At 38.8% G+C, this 24,976-nt stretch overlaps 1 protein-coding gene across 5 annotated transcripts in view; it reads left to right on the top strand.

Annotated features, from left to right (window-relative positions):
- The window catches only part of LOC143038544 (dnaJ homolog subfamily C member 21), a 232,255-nt gene that overhangs the window by 8,724 nt on the left and 198,555 nt on the right, over positions 1–24,976 (top strand). For all 5 annotated transcript variants that reach the window (XR_012967578.1, XM_076207873.1, XM_076207874.1 and 2 more), the window contains exons 2-5: positions 21,047–21,157; positions 21,360–21,491; positions 23,719–23,827; positions 24,172–24,271. Coding sequence is in view for 4 of the 5 variants with exons in the window: in XM_076207873.1 (XP_076063988.1) it covers positions 21,055–21,157; positions 21,360–21,491; positions 23,719–23,827; positions 24,172–24,271 (444 nt within the window). In the remaining variant the exon portion in view is untranslated. The remainder of the gene's footprint in view (positions 1–21,046; positions 21,158–21,359; positions 21,492–23,718; positions 23,828–24,171; positions 24,272–24,976) is intronic.

The raw sequence follows: 24,976 nt of genomic DNA, 5'->3' as shown, positions 1-24,976 counted from the left end.
AAGCCCACATCTCCTTTCCCAGCTTCACCTTCATCCACATCAACCTTGATAACACCTTCGACTCCACTACCCGCTTATTTATCTCTTCAATTACTAGTATAGCCACCCCTTCTCTCCCTCATCCCCTCTTCACTCCTGAGTACCTCCCAGCTACACTCCCAAACTCACAGTTGCCCTTTCCTTTCATTTTAGTTTCACTCAAAGCCAGCACATCCATCTTTCTTCTCACAAACATACTGCCTATCTCTTCCCTTTTACTCTCATCTGTACCACATCCACACACATTAAAAGACCCAAACCTTAGGGTACTAGTTGGAAAGCTCCCAGACCCTCTTATGCCTTTTCTTTCTTTTTTAGGTATGTCCCCTTTTGGGGGTACAGGTAGTAGGACTCCTAATCCCATCCCCCATCCCTTTTTTGTTGCCTTTTAAGACTCAAGTGGAAAGATTTGGTGGCAGTATTTTTTCCCCCACCACAGGGTAGGTAGGCGAAAAAGGAAATGAATATTCATAGAAATGGTACAGGACAGTACAGTTATGCTGTTGGGGGACAGCATAACGGAGGGACTGTCGTAGTATAAAAGTGTCATAATTTTTCTAAGAAGAGAGCCTCTATCACAGACAAAATGATGTGTGGCTCTGGTCCGTAGGGGCGCTCCATATAGACCCTAAAGTATCAACTGCCTGCTATTTTGCCACAATAACATGCAGCCAATACCCCAGATGGGGTAAAAACTCTTGACTGCTCTTAACCTCTTCACTCCGGGGCACATCACATGTCTGGCAGCATTAGCTGCCCGACGTGCGATGTTGCGTCATAATAATCGCATTATAAAAAATAAAGTCAGTGCTCAATGGTTCGTTCTCTTGCACCCGTGAATTTTGATAACCATAGAAAATATGATGAAGCCAGTTTAGAGAGAATGGAGGTTACGTAGGTACGACTACAATAAATATAATCAAGACGCCGATGTCGGCATCATCGCGTACCCACTTGCTCCTCATGACACCTATGTAGGCGTCACCGTATGGAAGTGGTTAAGGGGGTACATGACACCTGGGGGTCATTTTCTAAACTAGAGTAAAGAGCTGAAACTTCTCAGGTGAATAGGTATCCATATAGCCTACATTTTAGGTGAAACAGAATGATGTATGTATACGTGTACGCATGTACCTATACCAGTAGCGACATTTAAAAGTGCACAGCATCATAATACGTGGACCAATTTGTTTTATATTTTGGCTATGATTAGTCAGTAGGCACACCTAGGGCCTGTCATTGAGTAATTGAACAATTTCCTTTATACTTTTGCATACAGGCATTTCAATTTTAATTTCCGGCAAAAATCGTGGAAAATAAAAAATATTTGGTCTTGTTCCCATTATTACTCCTAACTCTTTCATCCTATTCAAAATATTTGAATGACTGGCCCTAGCAGTTACTGAAAGTAATATTCCCTGTAAGTTTCATCTAAATCTGATGTATTTTAGATTTTTTATGATTAAAAAAATGTAAAAAAAATATATATTGAACGGAGATATGGCGACTTGAAATATAAATATATCTGTATCTTGGTTATAGTTTCACCAATTTGACTGATTTTTTCATGGCTTAATTCTTATTATATAATATGTAATTACAGTAAAAATCATCAACATATTTCAATTATAAGTACTTCAAATACTGAAAAACTAAAGTACACCCACTCCTCGTTTAACGACCTACTCGGTTAATGACAACTCGGAGTAACGACGGGCTTTATGACGTCGTTTAACGTAAATCTCCCGAAGTTACGATGTCGTGTACGACAATTAAGTTGGCTGAGGCAAATTTGTATGATGTTATAAATGAACTTGTACGGTGGATATTAGCTGTGAGGTAAAGTGTTCTGAAGCTTAGGTCTACATTACCATCCTGCAAGCTGCAAAAACTACCTGGGGTACAGTATATACCGGTAGTGGTAAATTTTTAGTTTCGACCATGGGTGCAATATAGCAGTAGAAAATTAATTATTAATTTTGTAAATTATAATGTATCAACGTAATATGCAATTTTGTGAGCGGAAATAAAAAAAAATGCTAAAACAGATTTCGTAAGTAACGAAGTCATGTCGGACGAATGGTACACCATGTTTGTTATGATAGATGCCGATGTCGAAGAAATGAAAGGATGATAAATTAATTCGTCTAACCTAAGCTAAACTAACCTAACCTGTGTTTAATAAATCATTACCTGCAAATTAAATGTCATCCGGCTCGTCCTTGTTGTCGTCGTCGTGAGAGACGTTGGCAGACGACAAGATGGCGTCCCGAGCCTATGCTACCGACTTCGTTCATTAGCATATTTTCTTGTAGCAAGGTATTTTTTACTTTCATTTCCGCCCACAAAATTGCATATTACGTTGATACATTTTAATTTACAAAATTAATAATTAATTTTCTATTGCTATTTTGCGCCCATGGTCGAAACTAAAAAAATACCCCGGTATTCAATATGGAATGTCAGCATACGCGGATTTGGTCATATACGGTAATTTTAGGAACCTAACCACCGTAAATAAACAGTAAATAAAGCTTTAATGTACTGTATAAAAGAGGGAAAATACACGAAAATAAAGATACATGTATTGCTGGACATTGTACATACAGTACATGTACATGTACGTATATGTATACACTTTCGCTTAACGACCAATTCAGTTAACGACGGCGCGCTGGTCCCAATTGTCGTCGTTAAACGAGGAGTGGTTGTATAAGTATATCACAGTAGTGGCGACGCACAGACGACACCATCATATCTGCTTTTTTGCACTTTTGTTGGTTTCTTCATTTGAAACCTCACTGCTGGGGGTCTTCAGGGTATCTAAATCATTGGAAAGAGGTTTATTTTAACCAGCAGTGGGTGCCTTCTCTTTCCTCATCAGATTTCCTTCACCTGTCAATCTATGTTGGTAGGGCACCCCCTCCAGCATCATATGATGTCCCCTCTTCTCTCTTCTTTCTTTCTTCTTCCTGTATAGCCTTGATCTTTTTCCTCTTGCTTTCTTGTTTGCATTCAATCTTCCTCTTTGAATTGTGTAGTCTAATGTTGTCCTTTACCTTTGTCACTTTTGCTGTAATTTCACCAAGGTTCTCCACCTCAGCTGCTGTATGGCCAAGGTTGAACTTTGTTACACCGCAATGCACACCATACAGCATTTGTTGTAGACCATAGAATTTAATCTTGGGCAGTTCACTCCAGATGACACTATGCAAGCTTTTGTTGTAATTTTGAATGTCTCCTCCACAACTTTCTAGTGACTTTTGGGTAATGATACGCTGGTAAATGGGTATCATCTGTCTCACAACATCAGGACATAGTGGTGTGTGGATGTTATCTTTGTGTGAAGGTATGGGCATGTCATTAGCTATAGCTCTTTGCACAAAACAAAAAGAGTCTTTCCCTGGTGGACAACAGCTGTGCTGAGGTTTCTCATCCATGCTCGAGCAGTGCCGTATTGTGGCATATATAGCCTTCTTCATCTCTTTGCTGCTAGCATTATCCTTGATGGCTTTGGTGCCTTCTCTTTCCTCATCAGATTTCCTTCACCTGTCAATCTATGTTGGTAGGGCACCCCCTCCAGCATCATATGATGTCCCCTCTTCTCTCTTCTTTCTTTCTTCTTCCTGTATAGCCTTGATCTTTTTCCTCTTGCTTTCTTGTTTGCATTCAATCTTCCTCTTTGAATTGTGTAGTCTAATGTTGTCCTTTACCTTTGTCACTTTTGCTGTAATTTCACCAAGGTTCTCCACCTCAGCTGCTGTATGGCCAAGGTTGAACTTTGTTACACCGCAATGCACACCATACAGCATTTGTTGTAGACCATAGAATTTAATCTTGGGCAGTTCACTCCAGATGACACTATGCAAGCTTTTGTTGTAATTTTGAATGTCTCCTCCACAACTTTCTAGTGACTTTTGGGTAATGATACGCTGGTAAATGGGTATCATCTGTCTCACAACATCAGGACATAGTGGTGTGTGGATGTTATCTTTGTGTGAAGGTATGGGCATGTCATTAGCTATAGCTCTTTGCACAAAACAAAAAGAGTCTTTCCCTGGTGGACAACAGCTGTGCTGAGGTTTCTCATCCATGCTCGAGCAGTGCCGTAGTGTGGCATATATAGCCTTCTTCATCTCTTTGCTGCTAGCATTATCCTTGATGGCTTTGGTGAAGTAGTTTTGCAATTTCTTCACAGTTGCAGTAGTAAGTGAACCTTTCTTTCTTCCCCCTAGTTTTAATTGGGGCAATCTTTTTCCAATTCTTTTTGAGACATGATTCATACACTCCTCCTTCTCTATCTTTGTATCTCCATATATGCCTTGCACTGCTTTAAAGCCATTCCCATCACCATCAGACACCACATGTGTATATATCATCTTGCATTTTTCAATTGACCTGCCAAACAATATCTTCCACCCTTCCACTTCCATAGCAGGACTGCTTCCATCAAAATTCTTCTCACACATACATTCATGTTCAGGCCACCACTCCTTGTAATCCAGCCCCTTTTCTTCGTTTAATGCACAAACTTTACAGTACTTGCTTAGTGTTACATGGTCCACTACCATCCCTGTATGGAATTCTATTGCACTTACAAAGCCATATTTGGAAGTGAATCCTCTCTTACTCCATGAACCATCCATAGTAATTTTTACTTCAAGCTGATCCCTCTGAAACTACTACACTCACACTTGTCCCCCTTTCCCTTGTAAAGCAGAACTATACAGGCACTCCTGCAGTCCCCCGGCACTCTACCCTCTCTTAAACAAACATTAACCTCACCAGCCAGTCCACCATAACTGTACCTCCTTTCTTCAGACATTCTACATGGCATCCATCCAACCCAGGTGCCTTACCTGCTCTCATCATCTTAACAGCTGCTTTCACTTCATCCTTCCCTATTTCTCCTCCATTTTCCTCACTCATCACTCTCATTTTCTTGGTGCTTCTCACTGCAACAACCTTTCCCTCCCTATCCTCCTTCACATTTAGCAACTCCCAAAAACACTTTGCCCACCTTCCTCTCACTGCCTTCTCTTCCATTATCAACTCTCCATCTGCACCTTTTACCCCCTTCTCTCTACTTGATTCGCCTCCTCTTCCTCTCTTAATTTCTTTCCAAAACATCTTTTTATTACTTTCAAAATTTTCTGTCATACTCTTTCCCCATTTCACATCTGCTCTCCTCTTTGCTTCCTTTATCTTATGCTTAACTTCCCTTCTCTTTACCTCTCATACGATTCCCTCATCCTAATTTGTAGCCATTCTCTGAATACCTGCATCTTCTCTTCTACACCCTTCTTTGCTTCCTCATCCCACCATTCACTACCCTTCCTTCTATTTCCTCCCGCCCTCCTTGTTCCACACACCATCTTTGCACACCTTATGACTCCCTCCTTGAACCATCCCCATTCCTCCTCCACTCCTATTTCTACTCTATTCTTCACTCCCCTCCCACTCCTCTCTCAGCTTCTTCTTATGCTCATTTTCCTTTTTCTCATTTAAGCAGTTTGCTCTAAGTACCTCCCTACCTTCTGCCCTTTTCCTCTTTCTCCACCTATTCTCCACTCTCAATTTACCTCCCACCAGAAAATGATCTGATATTTCCCCACTCTCTCCCCTTAGAACATGTACATCCATACTCTCCCCACCATACTCCTGGTCACCACTATATAGTCCATTAATGCTGTATATGCCACCCTTCCATCCACCACCCTCTCCCATGTGTACTTAAGCTTGACTTTCTTCCTAAACACTGTATTTGCCATCATCAACTCTCAAGACACATCACCATTAACTTTCCACTACAATTTTTACCTGGAACTCCATACTTCCCAATCACTGTCTATTGGTTCATTTCCTACCCTAGCATTAAGATCTCCCAATTCAACTACATTGACATTTCTCCCTAATCCCTCTATGCACTCATATGTACCCAAAAAGCCTCCCTTTCCTCAATGCTCCTCTCACTACCATGCCCATACGCACTTACAAAAACCCACATCTCCCTACCCAGCTTCACCTTCATCCACATCAACCTTGATGAAACCTCCTTCCACTCCACTACATGCTTACTTATCTCTTCACTTACTAGTATAGCCACCCCTTCTCTCCCTTGTCCCCTCTTCACTCCTGAGTATCTCCCAGCTATACTCCCAAACTCACACTTGCCCTTCCCTTTCATTTTAGTTTCACTCAAAGCCAGCACATCCATCGTTCTTCTCACAAACATACTGCCTATCTCTTCCCTTTTACTCTCATCTGTACCACATCCATACACATTAACCTCTAAACTCCGGGGCACATCGCATGTCTGGCAGCATTAGTTGCCCGATGTTGCATCATAATAATCGCATTAAAAAAAATAAAGTCAGTGCTCAATCGTTCGTTCTCTTTCACCCGTGTATTTTGATAACCATAGAAAATATGATGAAGCCAGTTTAGATAGAAGGGAGGTTACGTAGGTAAGACTACAATAAATATAATCAAGATGCCAACCTCGGCATCATCGAATACCCACTTGCTCCTCATGCCGCCTACGTAGGCGTCACCGTATGGAAGTGGTTAAAAGACCCAAACCTTAGGGTACTGGTTGGAAAACTCCCAGACCCTCTTATGCCTTTACTTTTTTAGGAATGTCCCCTTTTGGGGCTACAGGTAGTAGGACTTCAAATCCCATCCCCTGTCCCATTTGTTGTCTCCTTTTATGACTCAAGCTGAAAGACTTGCTGATAGCATTCTTTTCCCCCACCACAGGATAGGCAAAAAAAGGAAATGAATATTCAGAGAAATGGTACAGGACAGTAACAAAGGGTTTGGGGACAGCATAACAGAGGGACAGTCGTAGTATAAAAGTGTCATCATTTCTCTATGAAGAGAGTTTTCCTCTATCACAGACAAAATTATGTGTGGCTCTGGTCCTTAGGGGTGCCCCATATAGACCCTAAAGTATCAACAGCATGCTACTCTGCCACAATAACATGCAGAAACATGATAAACATAGGAAACTCACAGAGAAGTATGATTTGACCATCATGACCATTAAAGCAAGAGGGACCCTAAACCATTGTAAATCAAGCATAGGCCACCCTGTGATGTTGGGGGCAAAACGGTCAACATAAGGGGATGAATCAACTGACACATGGGGTGTGAAATGACCAATGGATGGGGTGTGTATGAAACAACCAATAGATGGAGAAGGTGAAGTTGCTAGACAAGTGTAGGGCAGGTAATATGAGCAATTCTGCTGTTGGAAAGCTATTTAATGTAAATGAGAGCACAGTGCATACAAAAAAAAAAAAAAAAAAATGGCGCTAACATTAGGGCAGCACTGGCATCTACTGCTCCTTCCACTAAGCAAGTGTCACAAGTATGAAGCAGTGCTATATCTAAGATGGAATCTGCTTTATATATGTGGAAAATAGACCAGAACAAAAAAAGCAATCCAATTGATAGTAATGTGATTCGTGCAAAGGGAAAAGTATTGTATAACAGAGTAACGATTGAGAAGGCTAGCACATGTGTGATAAGGCTAGTACATATGCGGATGCTATCACCACCAATGCAGAACCAGACCATCCTGCCACTACCCAGTCCAAATTTTTAGCAAGTAAAGGATGGTTTGACAGATTCAAGAGGCAGTTTTCCTTGCAAAATTTGAAAATGTGTGGGAAATCAGGTTTGGCAGATCACATTTCAGCAGCTGCATTCCCTAGCACTGAAGAAAATTATTGTAGATAAGGGATACAGGCCTGAGCAGGTATGGAATATGGATGAAACAGGCCTCTTTTGGAAGAAGATGCCTGCCAGGACCTTTGTCACCAGGGTTCAAAGCTGCTAAGGACTGATGCACATTAATGCTTTATGCTAACACTGCTGGCCACACCATCAAGCCAGGCTTTATTTATAAGTCTGCTAACCCCAGAGCATTTAAGGTATACAAGAACTTACTGCCAGTGTTCTGGATGCATAATGTAAAAGCATGGACAACCAACACCATCGCTATTGACTGGTTCCACCATTGTTTCCTGATGGAGGTACGGTCATACCTACAAGAGAAGGCCTCCCAAACAAAATCCTCCTGCTCCTAGATAATGCTCCAGATCACCCAGTGTCACTTGATGGAATGTGCAATGACGTTAAGGTTGTGTTTATGCCGCCAAACACAACCTCCTCCATACAGCCTCTTGATTGGGGTGTGATAGCTGGCTTCAAAGCCTATTACACACACAGATGCATGCAGAGGTTTCACTCTGCATTGGATGCAAACCCTGACTTGAGTGTCATTCAGTATTGGAAAAAAATTCACTATTGCTGACTGCCTCTCAATTGTGCAGGAGTGCCTTAAGGATTTGTGCCCTCAGACAGTCAATGGTTGTTGGAGGGCACTGTGGCTGGAGTGTGTGTGCGATTTCACAGGCTTTGGTCCTCAGGAGGAGGTTAATGATGCTGTGAAGATGGTGTAGCTAGCTACTAGTTGGTGGTGAAGGGTTCAAGGACAAGCAGGAGTATGAGGTGAGGGAACTGTTTGAAAAACATGCCATGGCCTTAAATGATGATCAACTGTTAGAGATTGTGCAGTCAGACAGTGAGGTTGAAGAGGAAGATAGTGTTGCTGAGGCTGATCACCCTTAAGCTCTCACTCTTGAAAAGCTGGGGGAAGCAGTGAGGATGACAGCACAACTCAAACAATTATTGGATGACATAGATCCATCAAGGGTGAGAACATTGAAGGTGATGAGCGATATTGATAAAAGCATTGTTCCATACAAGACTCTTTTTGATGACATGAAGAGGAAATGTTCTCAGTTGCCAATCACAATGTATTTCACAAGGAAGCATGCTGCTACCCCTATTGTTCCACCTGAACCTCAACCCAAGCTGACCTCTCATGTCATGCAGTTACACTCCACATCATCTCATCCAGTTATCATTAGTATCTGCATGGCTAACTATCATCATCATCATCACAAGTAATAGTGTATTTATCTAGTATTTACCTAGTTGTATTTTACAGGAAGGGAGCTATGCTCATGGTGACCCGTCTTTGTATCTTTAAGCATCAAGTTCTTTCTTAAAATCTTGAATTGTGTTTGCACATGCTGTTTCCTTATCAAGATTATTCCAGATATCCAGCACTCTGTGTGGGAAGCTTTTTTTTTTCAGATCTCTTCTATAGTTATCCTTTTTGAGTTTCTTTTCATGTCCTCTTGTCACTTTTTAGTAAATCTTTCCTATCAAGGATTTCCATTCTTTTCATGATTCTATAGATAGTCAGTAGGTCACCTCTTTCTCTTCTCTGCTCCAGTGTTGGTAGTTCCAATTTGGATAATCTTTGTTCGTATGTTAATTTGGAAAGAGCTGGTGCCAACTGTGTCATTGCTCTCTGTATTCTTTCTAATTTCTTTATATTCTTTTTAGTACTGGGTGTCCATAGTATCACTGCGTATTCCAGTTTTGGTCTTATTAACCCCTTCCATACGGTGCCGCACACGTAGGCGTCATGGACTTAGATCTCGGTGGCAGCAGCCAATGCCAGCCGTACGACGTGTCGTAATAATACTCGCATCATAAAATATAGTCACCGCTTATATCGATCGTTCTCTCTTCACCCGTGAATTTTGATAACCATAGAAAATGCGATTACAAAAGAATTAGAAAGAATGTCATTATGGAGGGGCAACTACAATAAATATAATCAAGACGCCGATATGGCAGCCTCGCGAATACACTCGCTCCCCATGACGCCTACTTGTGCGGCACCGTATGGAAGGGGTTAACCTCTTCAGTACGGTTCAAAATCTCGCGGGCAGCATTAGCTGTCAGACGTACGATGTGTCGTAATAATACTCGCATCATAAAATATAGTCACCGCTTATATCGATCGTTCTCTCTTTCACCCGTGAATTTTGATAACCATAGAAAATGTGATGAAGACAGTTTAGAGAGTATGTCATTACGCAGGGGCAACTACAATAAATATAATCAAGACGCCGATATGGCAGCCTCGCATATCCACTTGCTCCTCATGCCGCCTACGTATGCGGCACCGTATGGAAGGGGTTAATGTAACTAATATTTTTTTTATCATTTCTTCATCCAAATAGTCAAATGCCACTTTCACTAACCTTAATAGGTTGAAGGTTTCTCCAACTATTTTGTTGATATGTTTGTCCGCTGTCATGTCTTTGCTGATTATTACTCCAGGATCTCTTTCCAAGTTCACTTTTTTTATTTCTTCTTCACCAATTTTATAATTTTTTTATATTCTGTTTTTACTTTTTCCAAACTCCATTATACTACATTTCTTGATATTGAAGTTCACTTCCCATTTTTTAGTCCATTTCCAGATTTTGATCAGGTCTGATTGTAATGATTCACAATCCTCCTCTGTTCTTACTTTCTTTAGTATTTTTGTGTCATCTGCGAAGAAATTCATATAACACTCCACTCCTTCATCCATGTCATTTACATGTATATATATGGCAAACATGATTGGAGCTAGCACCGACCCTTGTGGGACACCACTTATCAGTTCTTTCCATTTCGAGTATTTGTCTCTAATTACCCTCATTTTTCTCCCAGTCAGGAAGTCTTCCATCCATTTCAATAATTTACCTCTAATGTCTAAACCTCTATTTTTCTTATTAATTTCTTGTGTGGTACCTTATCAAATGCTTTTTGTAGGTCTAGATAGGCACAATCTGCCCACCCATCCCTCTCTTATATTATTTCTATTAGTCTCAAATAGAAGCAGATCAAGTTGTACATGATCTTCCTTGTCTAAATCCAAATTGATTTGGATTCAGTATAGTTTTTTCTTCCAGATGTTTAACCCATCTATTTTTTATCACTTTTTCACATATTTTTGCTACCGTGCTTGTAAGGGAGACCAGTCTGTAGTTAGTTGGATTTTCCTTGTTTCCTCCTTTATATATTGGTACAATATTTGCATGTTGCCAATCTTGTGGTACCTTTCCTTCTTTGAGTGAGCTTTTTATTATATTGTATATTTTATTCGTTAACTCCTCTATGCATTCTTTCAGTATCTAATTTGCAATTCCATCCAGACCATGTGATTTTCTGACATCAAGGTTTTTTAATTGGTCGCTGATTTCCTTCTGTGTTGCAGTTATTTTCTTCATTGGGGGATTTCTGTCTCTCTATTCACTCACAGTTAGGTGAGTTCTCAATTGTGAATACCGATTTTAAATGATTGTTCATAATTTCTGCCATTTCTTGTTCTGTATATTCATAATTTTCCTGGCGCAGCTTTTCTATTTCTTGTTTGTTTTTTAGTTTACCATTCACATATCTGTAAAATAGGTTGTTCCTTGCATTTTTCTAATATTTCCTTTTCATAGTTTCTCTTTTCATCTCTGCGTATTTTTACATAATCGTTTCTTAGTTTGATGTATGTTTGCCATTTGCTCTTTTTTTCCAGGCTTTCTCTCTTTTATCATTAGCTTCACTACATTTTTTGTTGTATCAGTTCTTTATGTATACTCTTTCTTACTTTTGTTGTGATACATTTTTGTTCACTCCCTCATAAATTTCTTTAGTATAGTCCATTTCTCTTCCATCCTTGTTTCTTCCTTTAGGAATTTTTCCAAGTTTGTGTTACGAAAGAACTTTCTAAGTTTCTCAAAATTCATTTTGTTGTATATTGGTCTTTCTATTCTATATTTCTCATTTCTTAGGTCTGTTTGTTCTTTTAGTTCGAATTCTATTAGTACATGGTCACTCTTTCCTATTGATGTTTTGTAATCTATTCTGTCCACAATTTCAGGTTCTGACGTATTAGATCCAGTCTCGATGGTTCTTCATTGTTTCTGTAGCTGTTATTTTCCTTTATCCACTGAGTCATTGTGTATTCAGTGGTCATGTTGAGCAGCATGTTGCCCCAGATGTCTTCTCTACCCTTTACTGTCATTTCTTCCCAACATATTTCTTTTGAATTAAAATCACCCATAATTACTATATTTTCTCTTTCCTTCAGTATATGAGTCAGTTCATACTTAGTATCTTCCAACAGTTTGGCATGATCATTTTCTATCTAGGACTGTGTTGAAACCTTTGGGAGTGGTGAGTGTCTTGTTTTTTCTACATGTATTTATTATGTTATTAAACCATAATGTGCAATATTTCATACTGTTTTTGGGGTTTATGAGTTATTAGGTTTATTTGATGAAGGAAACATTATTGTTAGGTAAAGGAAACCCTATTGTTATGTTAAACATTATTGTTACATATGTGTACATGTAATATGCGCACCAAACATTCACGAATTTTCAACTTTTGCTAGGTTCTCAATCCCCTAACTCTTGTGAATGTTAAGGGGATACTATACTTTGCTGAAGGATTTTTGTAAGTAAGCACAATCAGCCCATCTGTCCCTTTCTTGTATTATATCTATTAGTCTTGAGTAGAAAAAATAGAATCTTCCTTGCCCATCTGTCCCTTTCTTGTATTATATCTATTAGTCTTGAGTAGAAAAAATAGAATCTTCCTTGGCCATCTGTCCCTTTCTTGTATTATATTTATTAGTCTTGAGTAGAAAAAAATAAAATCTTCCTTATCTAAATCCAAATTGTCTCAGATTTAGTGTATTGTTTTCTTCCAGATGTTTTATCCATCTGTTCTTAATAACTTTTTCACATATTTTGGTTACAGTGCTAGTAAGGGAAACCAGTTTGTATTTTGTTGGATCTTCCTTGTTTCCCCCTTTATATATTGGTACAATATTGGCATTTTTCTAGTCCTTTAGTAATTTTCCTTCTTTGAATAAGCAACTTGTTATATATTTTTTCCATTAGTTCTTTACATTCTTTTAGTATCCAATTTGCAATTCTGTCTAGGGTGTGTGATTTCCCGGCATCAAGGTTTGTTAAATGAAACATTATTTCTTTTTGTGTTATTATTATTTCCCACATGGGGGGGATCCCACTTCATCCCAATGCTGTACATTTTCTCCAGTGAAAACAGATTTGAAATGATTGTTCATGACTTAAGCCTTTTATAAAGCTTCTGTGTATTCTGTATTTCCATAATGTAGTTTCACCATTTCCTGTTTGTTTTTGAGTTTGCCATTCACATATCTATAGAATAGCTTAAGTTGAGCTTTACATTTTTCTGTGTGTCTTTTTCATAGTTTCTTTTTTCCTCTCTGCATACTTTTACCTATTCATTCCTTTCATTGATATATATTTGCTATTATCAATTTTTTTTTTCTTATCTTTTTTTTTTATCTTTTCCAAGGTTTATCTTTTGCCTCACTGCACCTTCTGTTAAACCAGCACTTGATATACACCTTTTCCTGTTTCTGTCTTGGTTATCCACTCCATTATAGATTTCCATCAAAATCATCCGATTTTCTTCCACTTGTGTCTCTTCATTGTAGAATATTTTCCAACTCTCATTTTGAAAAAAAATTCTAAGTTTCCTAAAGTCCATTTTATTATACATCTGTCTTCCTTTTCTGTATTTCTCATTTCTCTCCATATTTCCTCCTTTAGTTCAAACTCTATTAATCTGTGATCACTCTTCCCAAGTGGTGTCTTGTATTTAATTTTATCCACAATTTCAGGTTCTTATATGAATATTAAATCTAGTCTCTGGTTCTGCATTATTTCTATATCTGGTATTTTCTTTTACCCATTGTGTGTGTATTTACCTAGTTCTATTTACCTAGTTATATGTTATGGGAAGTGGAGCTATGCATGTGGTGTTCCATCTCAGTATCTTGCTATATCTTAAATTCTTGTATTGTTTTTGCACACATTATTGTTTTGCCTAGTATGTTCCATATATCCATCATTGTGTGGGGATTTTTTTTTTTTTTTTTTTTTTTTTTTTTTTTCCCAGGTCTATTCTATAACTGCTCTTTTTGAGCTTCCTTCCATGTCCTCTTATGTTTCTCTTATCCCAATTTAGTAAGTCTTCTCCATCAAGGATTTCCATACCTCTCATAATTCTGTAGATGGTCGACAAGTCACCTCTTTCTCTTCTTTGTTCTAGAGTCAGTAATTCTAGTTTTGACAGTCTTTCTTCATATGACAGTTTTGATAGTGTTGGGGTCACCTTCATAGTTGCTCTCTGTATTCTCTCAATCTTCCTTATATTTTTTAATACTGAGTGAACATAGTGTCTGCATACTCCATTTCAGGCCTTATCAGTATGACTAGTATTTTCTTGACCATTTCTTCATCCAAGTAGGTAAAAGCCACTTTTATTGATCTTAGCAAGTTATAGGTTTCGTCGACAATTTTGTTGACATGTTTGTCAGGAGACACATCTTTTGTGATAATCACCCCCAGGTCTTTTGCAGATCCCACTTTCTTTACTTCAGTTTCACCAATTTTATATTGTCCAGATATCCTTTTTTAATTTTTTCCAAATTCCATTATGCTGAATGGTGAAGTCCAATTCCCATTTCTGACTTCATTCCCAAACCCTGTTGAGATCTCTCTTTAGTGAGTCATAGTCCATTTCAGTCTCTAACAATTTTGCATCATCTGCAGAGAAGCTCATGTAAGAATCCACACCCTCATCCATGTCATTCACATAAATAGCAAACATTATTGGAGCCAATACTGATCCTTGTGGAGCTCCACAAATTACCTCTTCCCAAGTAGAACTCTTATCTCTGAGCATTACTCTTATTTTTCTTCCATGCAAGAAGTCCTCCATCTATTTCAATAGTTTACCTTGTATCCCTCCTATGGTTTCCATTTTTCTTAATAGTTTTTTGTGAGGGACTTAATCAAAAGCTTATAGTTCTAGGAACTCACAATCAGCCCATCCATCCCTTTCTTGTATTATATCTAGTAGTCTTGAGTAAAAACAGATCAAATTTATGGAGCATGATCTTCCCTGTCTAAATTCAAATTATCTTGGATTTAGTATATTGTTATCCTCCAGGTGTTTTATCCATCTACTTTTTATAAATTTTTCACAAATTTTAACTACCATGCTTGTATGGGAAACTGGTCTGTAGTTTGTTGAGTCATCCTTATATCCTCCTTTATAAATTAGTACGATATCAGCATTTTTCCAGTCTTCTGATATTTTTCCTTCTTGGAGCAAGTAACCTATTATGTTATATATTTTGTCTTTTAGTTCTTCTTTACATTCTTTTAATATCCATTATGCTATTCCATCCAGGCCGTCCAATTTCCTGACATCAAGGTTCATTATTTGATCCATTATTTCTGTGTTACTATTATTTCCCTTAAGGGGGGGGGGATTTCCCTTCTCTCCCTTCATCCCACTGTATTTTTTCTCTAGTGAAAACTGACTTGAAATGTTTGCTCATGACTTCAGCTATTCCTATATCTTCTTTGTATTCCATATTCCCTTGGCATAATTTCACTATTTCCTGTTTATTTTTTGGTTTCCCATTTACATATCTATAGAATAGTTTTGTCTTATCCTTACATTTTTCTATTATGTCTTTTTCATGGTTTCTTTTTTCCTCCCTTCGTATTTTTACATATTCATTCCTTTGGTTGATATATATTTGCCACTTTCTAGGTTTTTTGTCTTTTCTCCATCTTTTCCAAGCTTTATCTCATCTATTGCCTTGCTGCACCTTCTATTGAACTAAGCTCTTAATATACACCTTGTCCTGTTTTTGCTTTGGGTCATATTTATCCACTCCTTTACAGATTTTCATCAGAATCATCCATTTTTCTTCCACTTGTGTTTCTTGTAGAATTTCCTAAGTTTCACAAAGTCCATTTTACTATACTATACATCATTCTTCCTTTTCTGTGTTTCTCATTTCTCTTTATATATATTTCCTCCTTTAGTTCTAACTCAAGTAGTATGTGGTCACTTCGCAGTTGATGTCATGTATTCAATTTTGTTAACTATTTCAGGTTCTGATGTAAATAATAAATCTAGTCTCAATGGTTCTTCATTCTTTTCTAAATCTAGTGTTTGCTTTTACCCATTGTATGATTGTATGTTCTATAGTCATGTTGAGTAATACATTTCCCCATTGATCCTCTCCACCTTTCAATGTCATCTCTTCCAAACATATTTCTTTGCAATTAAAATCTACCATGAATACCATGTTACTTCCATCCCTCAGCATCTCGTTTAACGAAGATCTCGTATCATCTAACATTTTGGAATAATCTCTCTCTAAGATCCCATTTTTGGGGGCACATAAATCACTGCAGATTTTCTGCTGTTCATGTCGCTATCTTCAACTCTTATTGTGATCATCACTGTTCTTTCCATATGTAACTTTTGTCACATTTAAGTTTTTCTTAACCAGGAACATGACTCCACCTTGTTTCTCCTCCCTATTTCTGAGCCAGTGATTATATAGTCCATGTCCAACACTGTATGGTATTAGTGGACCCCTAAATTTTGTCTCCACAACTCCCATTACATCTGGTTTTGCTTCTGACAGGTAATCATTTAGTTAATTTAATCCTGAGATTAATGCATCTATGTTGGTATAAGCTAACATTAATTTTCTATTCCCTCCATCTCTTTCTCTGAACCTTTCATTTTTATTTATTCATTTTTTTTATTATTATTTTTATTTCTTGAATATATAATTTTTTCAGTCATATTTAAGGCTCTCCAATAGAACGGTGTTTTCTCGGTCTCCATTTTTTTTCTTTTTTTTTTTTCTGTAGCTTCATTTCTTAATGTCTTAATTCTTTCTCTTTCCTCATCATTCAAGTCTCTTTTTTATCTATATATTTTTGTAGTATTCATTTCTTGCTAATTTTCCTGTTCATGCTAAGATTTCTTCCCCTGCCATTTGTGACCTTAATTTGATCTTTAGTGGCAACTTCTTCCTTCTGTATATTTACCCATTCTGTGCACTTCCTCCATTTCCTTTTTTGTTTCTTGTTCTGTATCTTGTACTATTATTAGAAAAGTTATTGCCAATTCTTTGTCATCTTTATCTCTCAGGAACAAATTTGGGTTATGTTTTACCTTTAGACCATATATTACTATACATTTTTGTCTACTGTATCTCTTACTAGATTTTCTTTTTCCTTAATTACCTTAATGACTGCATTTGGATGTGTGTATATGTATGTATGGTTTCCCGTTTCCTGTTCATGGGAAGGTAAAAAATTATGGTTTTTGGCAAATATTTTGTAATTAGAAATGATGATTATATCTGTAGTTGATGTACACATGGTCAAGGGGCTTAGCACAACCTCCTGAGTACACCACTTATCACTTGTGCTTGGACAGAATTTATACCATTCACTACTGTTCTGCATTCAGTTTAAAGGAAAATCAAGCCTCTTATCACTTTAATAGATGTGTTCAACCCTCTGTTTGGGTAGTTGCCCTTAACAGGATACAGTTGAAACTGTTAAGTAGGTTGCTATCTGAATATTGAAGGGGCTGTTACCAGGATTGATCTTTGCTATAGGATTAGATCATTCACCTTAGTATAGTATGGGTAGTGTTATATTGTGGCTTACTACTACCAATTATTAAGCTTCAGACCAGTTTGAAAGTCAAGAAACTTGGACATGATTAGGATCACTAAGTAGATTTTTCAGAAATTACCCTGTCTGGGGTATTGGCTGCATGTTATTGTGGCAAAGTAGCATGCAGTTGATACTTTAGGGTCTATATGGGTCGGCCCTATGGACCAGAGCCACACGTAATTTTGTCTGTGATAGAGGAAAACTCTGTTCATAGAGAAATGATGACACTTTTATACTATGACTATCCCTCCACTATGCTGTCCCCCAACACCTTGTTACTGTCCTGTACCATTTCTCTGAATATTCATTTCCTTTTTTTGCCGACCCTGTGGTGGGGGAAGAGAATGCTACCACCAAGTCTTTCCACTTGAGTCGTAAAAGGTGACAAAAAAACGGGATGGGGGATGGGATTAGGAGTCGTACTACCTGTACCCCCAAAAGGGGACATTCCTAAAAAAAGAAGAAAAGGCATAAGAGGGTCTGGGAGTTTTCCAACCAGTACCCTAAGGTTTGGGTCTTTTAATGTGCGTGGATGTGGAACAGATGAGAGTAAAAGGGAAGAGATAGGCAGTATGTTTGTGAGAAGAAAGATGGATGTGCTGGCTTTGAATGAAACTAAAATGAAAGGGAAGGGCAACTGTGAGTTTGGGAGTGTAGCTGGGAGGTACTCGGGAGTGAAGAGGGGATGAGGGAGAGAAGGGGTGGGTATACTAGTAAGTGAAGAGATAAGTGTGCGGGTAGTGGAGGGGAAGGAGGTTTCTTCAAGGTTGAAGTGGATAAAGGTGAAGCTGGGGAGATGTGGGTTTTTGTAAGTGCGTATAGACCTAGTAGTGAGAAGAGCGTAGAGGAAAGGGGGGCTTTTTGGATAGATATAAATGAGTGCATAGAGGAATTAGGGAGAAATGTCAATGTAGTTGTATTGGGAGACCTTAATGCTAGGGTAGGAAATGAACCAATAGACTGAGTGATTGGGAAGTATGGAGTTCCAGGTAAAAATTGTAGTGGAGAAATGAGGGTGGAGATGTGTCTTGAAAGAGAGTTGATGGTAGCAAGTACAGTGTTTAGGAAGAAAGTCAAGCATAAGTACACATGGGAGAGTGTGGTGGATGGAAGGGTGGTAGATAGAGCGTTAATGGACTATATAGTGGTGATCAGGAGTATGGTAGGAGGAGTTAAGGATGCACATGTTTTAAGGGGAGAGAGTGGGGGAATATCAGATTATTTTCTGGTGGAAGGTAAATTGAAAGTGGAGAATAGGTGGAGAAAGAGGAAAAGGGCAGAAGGTAGGGAGGTACTTAGAGTGAACTGCTTAAATGAGAAAAAAAGGAGAATGAGTATAAGAAGAAGCCGAAAGAGGAATGGGAGGGAGTAAAGGATAGAGTAGAACTAGGAGTGGAGGAAGAATGGGGATGGTTCAAGGAGGGAGTCGTAAGGTGTGAAAAGATGGTGTGTGGAACAAGGAGGGCGGGAGGAAATAGAAGGAAGGGTAGTGAGTGGTGGGATGAGGAAGCAAAGAAATGTGTAGAAGAGAAGAAGCAGGCATTCATAGATTAGCTACAAATTAGGACGAGAGAATCGTATGAGAGGTACAAAGTAAAGAGAAAGGAAGTTCAGCATAAGATAAAGGAAGCAAAGAGGAGAGCAGATGTGAAGTGGGGTAAGAGTATGACAGAAAATTTTGAAAGCAATAAAAAGATGTTTTGGAAGGAAATTCAAAGAGGAAGAGGAGGCGAATCAAGTAGAGAAGGAAGGGTAAAAGGTGCAGATGGAGAGATGATAATGGAAGAGAAGGTAGTGAGAGGAAGGTGGGCAGAGTATTTTAGGGAGTTGCTAAATGTGAGGGAGGATAGGGAGGAAAAGGTAGTTGCAGTGGGAAGCGCTAAGAAAATGAGAGTGATGAGTGAGGAAAATGGAGGAGAAATAGGGAAGGATGAAATGAAAGCAGCTGTTAAGATGATGAAAGCAGGTAAGGTACCTTGTCTGGATGGATGCCATGCAGAATGTCTGAAGAAAAGAGGTACAGTTATGGTGGACTGGCTGGTAAGGTTATTTAATGTTTAAGAGAGGGTAGAGTGCCGGGGGACTGGAGGAGTGCCTGTATAGTTCCACTTTACAAGGGAAAGAGGAACAAGTGTGAGTGTAGTAGTTTCAGAGGGATCAGCTTGTTGAGTGTAGTTGGTAAGGCTTATGGAGGGTCTTGATTGAGAGGATTATGAGAGGAACAGAGGGAGTAATTGGTGAGGAACAGTGTGGTTTTAGGACAGGTAGGGGTTGTGTAGATCAGATTTTTGTGGTAAGACAGATATATGAGAAAGCTATAGGAAAAGGTAAGGATGTTTTTTGGGCTTTTATGGATCTGGAAAAGTCTTACGACAGGTAGACAGGAAGGCACTGTGGGAGGTAATGCAGATATATGGGATAGGCAGAAAGCTGTTAAGAGCAGTCAAGACTTTTTACGAGAGTAGAAGAGCTTGTGTTAGGATTAGAAATGGAGAGAGTGAATGATTTGAGGTAAAGGTGGGACTTCATCAGGGATGTGTTGTCGCCATGGCTGTTCAATCTATACATGGATGGGGTGGTGCGAGAGGTGAATGCAAGGGTAGTGGGTCATGGGTTGGAGATGATTAAAGAAAATGGAGAAAAGTGGGAGGTGAGCTAGTTGTTGTTTGTTGATGACACAGCGCTTGTAGCGGGATCAGAGGAGGGATTGAGAAAGTCAGTGACAGATTTTGAGAAAATGTGTTAAAGAAGGAAGCTGAAGATAAATGTGGGCAAAAGTAAGGTGATGAGATGTACAAGGGGAGAGAGTGACAGCATGCTGGAAGTGAGCATTAAGGGTGAAAGACTGGAGGAAGTGGATAGTTTTAGATACTTGGGTGCGAATGTGGCAGGAAAGGGAGGAGTGGAGGTAGAATGTAGATTGAGAGAAGCGAGTAAAAGCTTTATCTTAAAATCTTGTATAGTGTTTGCACATACTGTTTTGTTGTCTAATTTGTTCCATGTATTTATCACTCGCTGTGGGAAACTGTTCCTTTTCAAGTTTTTTCTATAACTATCCTTTTTCAGTTTTTTCCATGTCCTCTCGTTTTACCGTTATCCCACATGCTGTGATGCATGAGGGGGAGTGGGTGGGGGATGGGGGGGTGAGGAAGTATGTATGAGAAAAAACGTGACGCAGCCCAAAGGGATTTCTCCCCGTCTTCTCCTTTTCTGCATGGGGGACGGAGAGAGGGGGTCGCCGAATTTATGAAGTGGCCTTGCTCTGGGTGTGCTGCATCTTGCGACACTGCTTCGGACCCAGGGCAGTGGACAGGATGCAGGGATGACCCATCATCCAGGAGGTGCCAAGATAAGAGAGGGGGAGGAGGGTGGAGGGGAGTGGATTTTGTGGGAAGTGGAATGGGTGGGAGTGGTTTCTGTGCCTTTTTCTTTTTGGCTAGCCCCCGTGTAGGGGGAAAAAGCCTTTGGTATATGTATGTATTTATTTAGTTTTTCCAGTTGATTTATTGTATGTATTTTTTTTTTTTCTTAAGAATAAGATATGGTCATGCAGTGTCACTATGAAATACTTGATGTCAGCCAGAATGCTAGTGAAGAAGAACTCAAGAAGGCCTACAGGAAGCTGGCACTCAAATGGCATCCAGGTATGATGAGCTTGTTTAGTGACTTATTATGATTTTTATCTTGCTGGAATGTATTGCCTGTATGAAAACTTAAGATTGATTTTTTCTTAATTGATTAATCTAGATTCATTTAGAATAATTGAGTTAGAAATAAAGATAACTTTGTAGCTTTAGATTAATTTGGCAAATTATAGATTATGAGTGCATTTATTTTTCTACACAGACAAGAATATGGAAAACTTAGATGAGGCTAAAAAGAAGTTTCAGCTGATACAACAAGCCTATGAAGTGCTTAGTGATCCTCAGGAAAGGGCCTTTTATGACCGCAACAGAGAGAGCATTTTAAGAGGAAAAGGTAAATGAAATTTTTATGATGTTGTGTTAACCTCTTTGGTACAGTGACACCTATGCAGGTATCATGAGGTGTGGGTAGGGACACGAGGATACTGGCATTGGCATCTTGATTATATATACAGTGTATATATATATGAATATATATATATATATATATATATTAACAACTACAATGTACTTTAATTCTAAGCCATCAAAGGCCGACATGCAGAAATTGAAATATATATATATATATATATTATATATATATATATATATATATATATATATATATATATATATATATATATATATATATACACAGTCGAACCTTGAAAGCCCGGACCCTCGTATGACCGGTCGAAATGAACAAAGGGCGGTCTTTTCAAGCAAAGTTCCCTATTTGTCCGGTAGGTGGCAGCGACGGCCGTACACGTGTACTCATACCCGGCCCAGTCAAGCCGCCACCAGGGCTGCCGTTTCGTAGAATTTTGTACCAAAACGTAGTAAAATAGCGGCATGTGGCAACTGCACAAGGACATGAGGAAATGTTTTCTACATATCAGCGGGCTGTTAAAAACATTCAAAAACTCAAACTTTTGTTTAAAAATCATAGAACTAGTTATCAAATAATAAATGGTACATCAAAATATTACTTTTATTGGTAATTGTGTTACTTATAAAATATTATACCCCAAAAGATACATTTTTACCGTGTAGAAAAAAATTCTACGCTAAAGTTTCAGCTTTCTTTTAGCAATGATAATATAAAAAAAAAAAAAAATTATATCTTACTGAATATGTTAGGGCATGGGGGCCTTATATACATTCAAGAATAAAAAAACTAGAACCAATATTTTGTCAAAGTTTGACAAGTATATTTTGCTATGAAAGTCTGCACACGCCCGAGAAAAATGTATGCCCCGGTATGGCAACACTCCCATTCTACACGGCAGTGTAGAAAACGCGGCAACCCTGCCCGCCACCACTGTCCCGCGTGCATACCTTCCGATATTTACAGTGTGCGTAATAAAAAAAACAGTACAGTACACTTTATATACAGTACATTTACATGCCTGTATTACAGTTATTATTACAGAATTATTAGTATTATAGCATTATTATTACAGTATTGTTATTATTACAGTGTTAGAGTATTATTCTTATGTGTTTCTATGCCATATCATACATTGCCTATACGTATACTGCTATGAAAATCTACGGGTGTTAGGGCGATATTTTCGATGACCGGACGTTTGGCATGACTGGACCACCCTTCCCCCCCAATTAGTCCGGGCTTTCAAGGTTTGACTGTATATTATTTTTAGTTGTACATGAGTTACCCCTGGATTCTATGAACTGGTTTGATCACGTTTTCTGTGTTTATTATTACTCGAAATAAAAGAGAATGAGTAATACAGCAATAACTTTATATTTTATAATGCAAGTAGTGTAATACATTGTACATATGGCAGCCAATGCTGCACATGAGAACTTGACTCATACTGAAGTGGTTGAAGTACAGTATTGATGATATTAATTGTTGCATCAGGTTTCACTGACTGGAAACCTACAGCCCCACATTGTCTGGTAAAAGTCTTCAGGCCCTCCCACAGATCTCTCCAGGAAGAAACAGTGAACTGTTGCTTGTGTTGTATCAGTTTGGGACTGTTTATATGTCACTGGCTGAAAGCAGGAGGAGGGGAGTAGTCACAAATTGTTAACTCTCTATTTGTGAAAAATGTAAGAAATACAGATGAATTTATAGAGATCCTAGTTCTAGTTTGGATATCAAATTTCAGCCCCTCAGGGCTGCCTCTCCTGATGGAGGTGAAGGGGTTCCAGGTTTTGAAACTGGACAGATCTACTGTCCATATTGGAGTAGAATGGATGGGTGAAGACAGTTGTTGGGTGCTGTGGCATCATTAGTTTCCAGTATGGGAAAAGAGCAAAACTTGGTTTGGTGATCAGTAAAGGCTCTCATGTAATATTGCATTTAATAATTTCTCTCTTGAGTGACCAACCCCTCAGCAGCCTTTCATTGGTTTGTCTCAAGTGATCAGATTTACTCCTGTTTTTATTTATTCATTTATTTGTGTGCTTATTTATCCTATCTGGATGTATTGATTTAATTTCCCAAACATTGCTCAGAACGTGGAAGGTGTACTTTCATTTCTCTCACTTTTTGTTTGGTAGGCAATCATTGTTACATAATTTGCAGTTAATCTTAGAACTTTTCATTATTTCAGGGTCCAACAACAATGAATGCAGTGAAGTTCGCGATCTGTTTCATTATTTCAGCTCCTCGTGTTATTCAGGATATGATGACTCAGAGAAAGGGTTTTACACTGTGTATAGGTTGGTCAATGCATATCTCAGACTTGTTTAATCATTGTTTTAGGATATTTAAATTGCATGATAAAATTGTCATATTAATGGGTCATTGCAGTCTTCTCAAGTGTAGAACCCTCCTTAAGAATATTCCCCATAAAGTTGAGGAGGAAATTATGCCAGGAAATGCTTATGTGTGGCTGAAATTATGACCATTGCCCTGTGTTTGTGGATATCTAGGTCAATTGTCAGTCATTGATAATAATTGGGGATTAAACCCAGGATCTTATAACTAACTGTAGGATGAGATTGGAACTCAACAAGTCACAACAGCACACAATCTTTCTAATAAATATGATTTTAAATTTCAGACATCTGTTTGATGAGCTGACTGCTCAGGACTTGAAGTACATTGATGATGAGGAAGATCATATCATTCCCTCCTTTGGTAACAGCACTTCAGAAATGGAGGTAAAGTTATGAGTAATAGATTAACATACATACATATACATACATACATACATATACCAAGGCTCTTTCCCCCTTACCAGGGAGGTAGCCAAAAAGGACAAGGCATAAAATCATTCCCACCCATTCCATCCCCAAAAACACTCCACACCCCTCCACCCTCCCTCCCATCTTAGCACCTCCTAGATGACGGGTCATCCCTGCACCCTGTCCACTGCCCTGGGTCAGAAGCAGTGTCGCAGGACACAGCACATCCACAGCAAGGCCGCTTCATTAAATCGGCGACCCCCACTCTCTGTCCCCCCATACAAAGGAGAGGACGGGGAGAAATCCCTTCGGGCTGTGTCAAAATTTATGCTCACACACACTACCTCACCCCCCATTCCCCTGTCCATTTCACCTCATGCATCACAACATCATCCATATACAACCATTCTCCATTCACCCCTGTCTTCTGTCCTCTCCCGTCCTTCCTCAACAGACATTCCCCTCTTCCCCAAAGCCCCCTTCACCCCATCCATCCATCTCATCCTAGGACGTCCCCTCATGTTCACTTCCTCCACATCTGCCTTCCATACCTCCTTTACTAGTCTTTCTTCACTCATTCTTTCCATGTGTCCAAACCATCTTAATACTCTTTCATCAACCCTATCTCCCAGCTCCCTTTCCACCCTTGTTCTCCTCCTCACCTCCTCATTTCTCACTCTA

Source organism: Oratosquilla oratoria, chromosome 24, assembly GCF_046742065.1.
Source record: "Oratosquilla oratoria isolate Oo_2021 chromosome 24, ASM4674206v1, whole genome shotgun sequence".
Taxonomy (NCBI): Eukaryota; Metazoa; Arthropoda; class Malacostraca; order Stomatopoda; family Squillidae; genus Oratosquilla; species Oratosquilla oratoria.
Note: the sequence above shows the minus strand (reverse complement) of the source record. Positions and strands in the feature narration are given on the sequence as shown.